At 29.4% G+C, this 2,807-nt stretch overlaps 1 protein-coding gene across 1 annotated transcript in view; it reads right to left on the reverse strand.

Annotated features, from left to right (window-relative positions):
- The window catches only part of bmal1a (basic helix-loop-helix ARNT like 1a), a 7,373-nt gene that overhangs the window by 1,299 nt on the left and 3,267 nt on the right, over nucleotides 1–2,807 (reverse strand). The window contains exons 5-7 of the mRNA XM_016259363.1: nucleotides 1,629–1,717; nucleotides 1,434–1,542; nucleotides 1,255–1,348 (exon numbers count right to left, since the gene is read on the reverse strand). Coding sequence (XP_016114849.1) covers nucleotides 1,255–1,348; nucleotides 1,434–1,542; nucleotides 1,629–1,717 — 292 coding nt within the window. The remainder of the gene's footprint in view (nucleotides 1–1,254; nucleotides 1,349–1,433; nucleotides 1,543–1,628; nucleotides 1,718–2,807) is intronic.

The following is a 2,807-nucleotide window of genomic DNA, read 5'->3' on the forward strand; positions in this document are numbered from 1 at the left end:
AGTAAAAAAAAAAAAAAAAAAAAAAAAAGATTTCTGATTAGATTTAGGTTTTTTTTCTGGAAATGTATGCAAATTAGATATGGATATGTTTGAGAACATAACATTTCAGAAAATTTGTAATACAAAAAAAATCTTATTTTAATCAATCATATCTTATTTTTTAACCTTATTCAGTCTTGAAGGAACAGTTCAACCAAAAATGTAAACTTGCTGCAAATTTCTGTGTTCATTTTGCAATATAATTTTGCAAAATTAATTAATCCAAATACAGCTTTTCTAAAAAAAATGTTACAGAAGAACAAAACTGTAACGTAAAAGAATCAAAAGAAACAAGACACTATTTTGTTTTATGCACCGGTCAATTTTTAGATTTGGGGCTATTGGTTTTTTCATAATATACTGTTTCTGATTAATTCAGGAAAACATTCGAAAAATACATATTTAAATGTTTATTTTATTACACTATTTACTTCTGTGTGTATTTTAAGAAAATGGCCTTTAAAATCACGTATATGTAAATACGTACAAATAAATAACTTTACAGTTTTATTCTACAGAGGGATTTGCTGCCATATTTTATATACAGCATTATATAAAATTGTATTCCTAGAAACGTTAAAACTGCGTTGACAGTATTTTACGATTTATGGACAGTATTTTACGATTAATGGAGTGAAGACATCCAAACTACCCTCATGTAAAAAAAAAAAAAAAAAAAAAAGATTTCTGATTAGATTTAGGTTTTTTTTCTGGAAATGTATGCAAATTAGATATGGATAAGTTTGAGAACATAACATTTCAGAAAATTTGTAATACAAAAAAAATCTTATTTTAATCAATCATATCTATTTTTTTAACCTTATTCAGTCTTGAAGGAATAGTTCAACCAAAAATGTAAACTTGCTGCAAATTTCGGTGTTCATTTTGCAATATAATTTTGCAAAATTAATTAATCCAAATACAGCTTTTCACTTAAGACAGTAATTGATGGTTTGTAAATTATTGTGAGGGTTTTATCAGCTGTTTGGACTCTCATTCTGACGGCACCCATTCACTGCAGAGGATCCATTGGTAAACAAGTGACATGATGCTAAATTTCTCCAAATCTGTTCTGATGAAGAAACAGACTCATCTACATCTTGGATGGCCTGAGGCGAGTACATTTTCAGCAAATGTTCTTTTTTGGGTGAACTATTCCTTTAACTGTAGATGTAAATGTGGTCAAAGAGTGATTTTGTGAGGCGGCTCTCTCACCCTCTTTCCCCCTGGAGAGCAGGTGTCAGGTGGGGGCGTGGCAGTGATATTTAAAGGACTGGAGCCACAGCTTGAAGGGGAGGAGCCTCGAATCCTGGGGGCGGGACATCATTATAGAATCAAATATTTTTGTGAATCATATTGCAGTGCAACCTATATGTGCCGGATGCTGCACGTACCTCTGAATCTCCATCACTTCCTCAGCTATCATGCGTCCAATCTTGCCAGCTCCGGCTCTAGTCCCTCCTGGAATACCAGGAACCGTCTGAAGAGGACGTTTCCCCCCTCCTGTCAGAAACATACACACATAAATGTAAAAAAGAAAAGAAAAAGAGATCTGTAAGAGAAATTGCTCTGCTGGAAACGGATCTCACCGTCTCCTGATGTTAAAACGCTGTCCATGCTCTGAGGGGATGAGGCTGACTGCGAATAACTAGGATCTGCTCCTTCCAGCATACTGCCCCTGAAACAACACAATCAACAACAGCATTCTGCATTACAATGTCATTAATTTAAAAACACCACTGACGTTCAAAATGTGCCATTTCAGAGTTCAAAACGGGCAGGATCCCAACTCATTCTTTTATTGTTATTAATAATAAATATGTTTTATATAATACTTAAGTAATACCGTTTAATAAATAATAATAATAACATATTATTTACATCATCAACATTATTAACACATCATACATAAATCCAGTATTAATAGTATATAAAAATAATTAACGTATTACTATACTAATAAATAATACTTTAAATAAATTTGTATATTATTCCATTTCTTATTATTATAATATTCTATTTATTTTAATAAAATAATACTACTATAAAACTATTCACTATAATACAATTTAACATATATACACACACACATTTCAGAATAATAACACACACTTTTTTTATTAAATAATAGTATTTGTATTATTATTAATACTAATGTATTATTAAAATTTTTAAATAAACCATTAGTTTATTATTATTATTAATGTGTGTTGATTTCTATTAACATTTATTAATTATTATACTATCAGTAAAATAAAGATAACATAATATATTATTTAATTTATATATATGTGACCCTGGACCACAAAACCAGTCATAAGGGTCAATTTTTTAAAAATTGAGCCGAATAAATAATCTTTCCATTGATGTATGGTTTGTTAGGATAGAATAATATTTGGCCGAAATACAACTATTTGAAAATCTGGAATTTGTGGGTGCAAAAAAAATCTAAATATTGAGAAAATCGCCTTTAACGTTGCCCAAATGAAGTCCTTAGCAATGCATATTACTAATCAAAAATGAAGTTTTGATATATTTACGGTAGGAAATTTAATAAATATCTTCATGGAACATGATCTTTACTTAATATCCTAATGATTTTTGGTATAAAAGAAAAATTTATATTTTGACACATACAATGATTTTTTTAGCTATTGTTACAAATATACCCCAGCGACTTAAGACTGCTTTTGTGCTGCAGGGTCACTCTATATATACTATACTATATATACTCTATATATATATATATATATATATATATATATATA

Source organism: Sinocyclocheilus grahami, unplaced genomic scaffold (genome assembly GCF_001515645.1).
Source record: "Sinocyclocheilus grahami isolate Dianchi unplaced genomic scaffold, SAMN03320097.WGS_v1.1 scaffold30.1, whole genome shotgun sequence".
Lineage (NCBI taxonomy): Eukaryota > Metazoa > Chordata > Actinopteri > Cypriniformes > Cyprinidae > Sinocyclocheilus > Sinocyclocheilus grahami.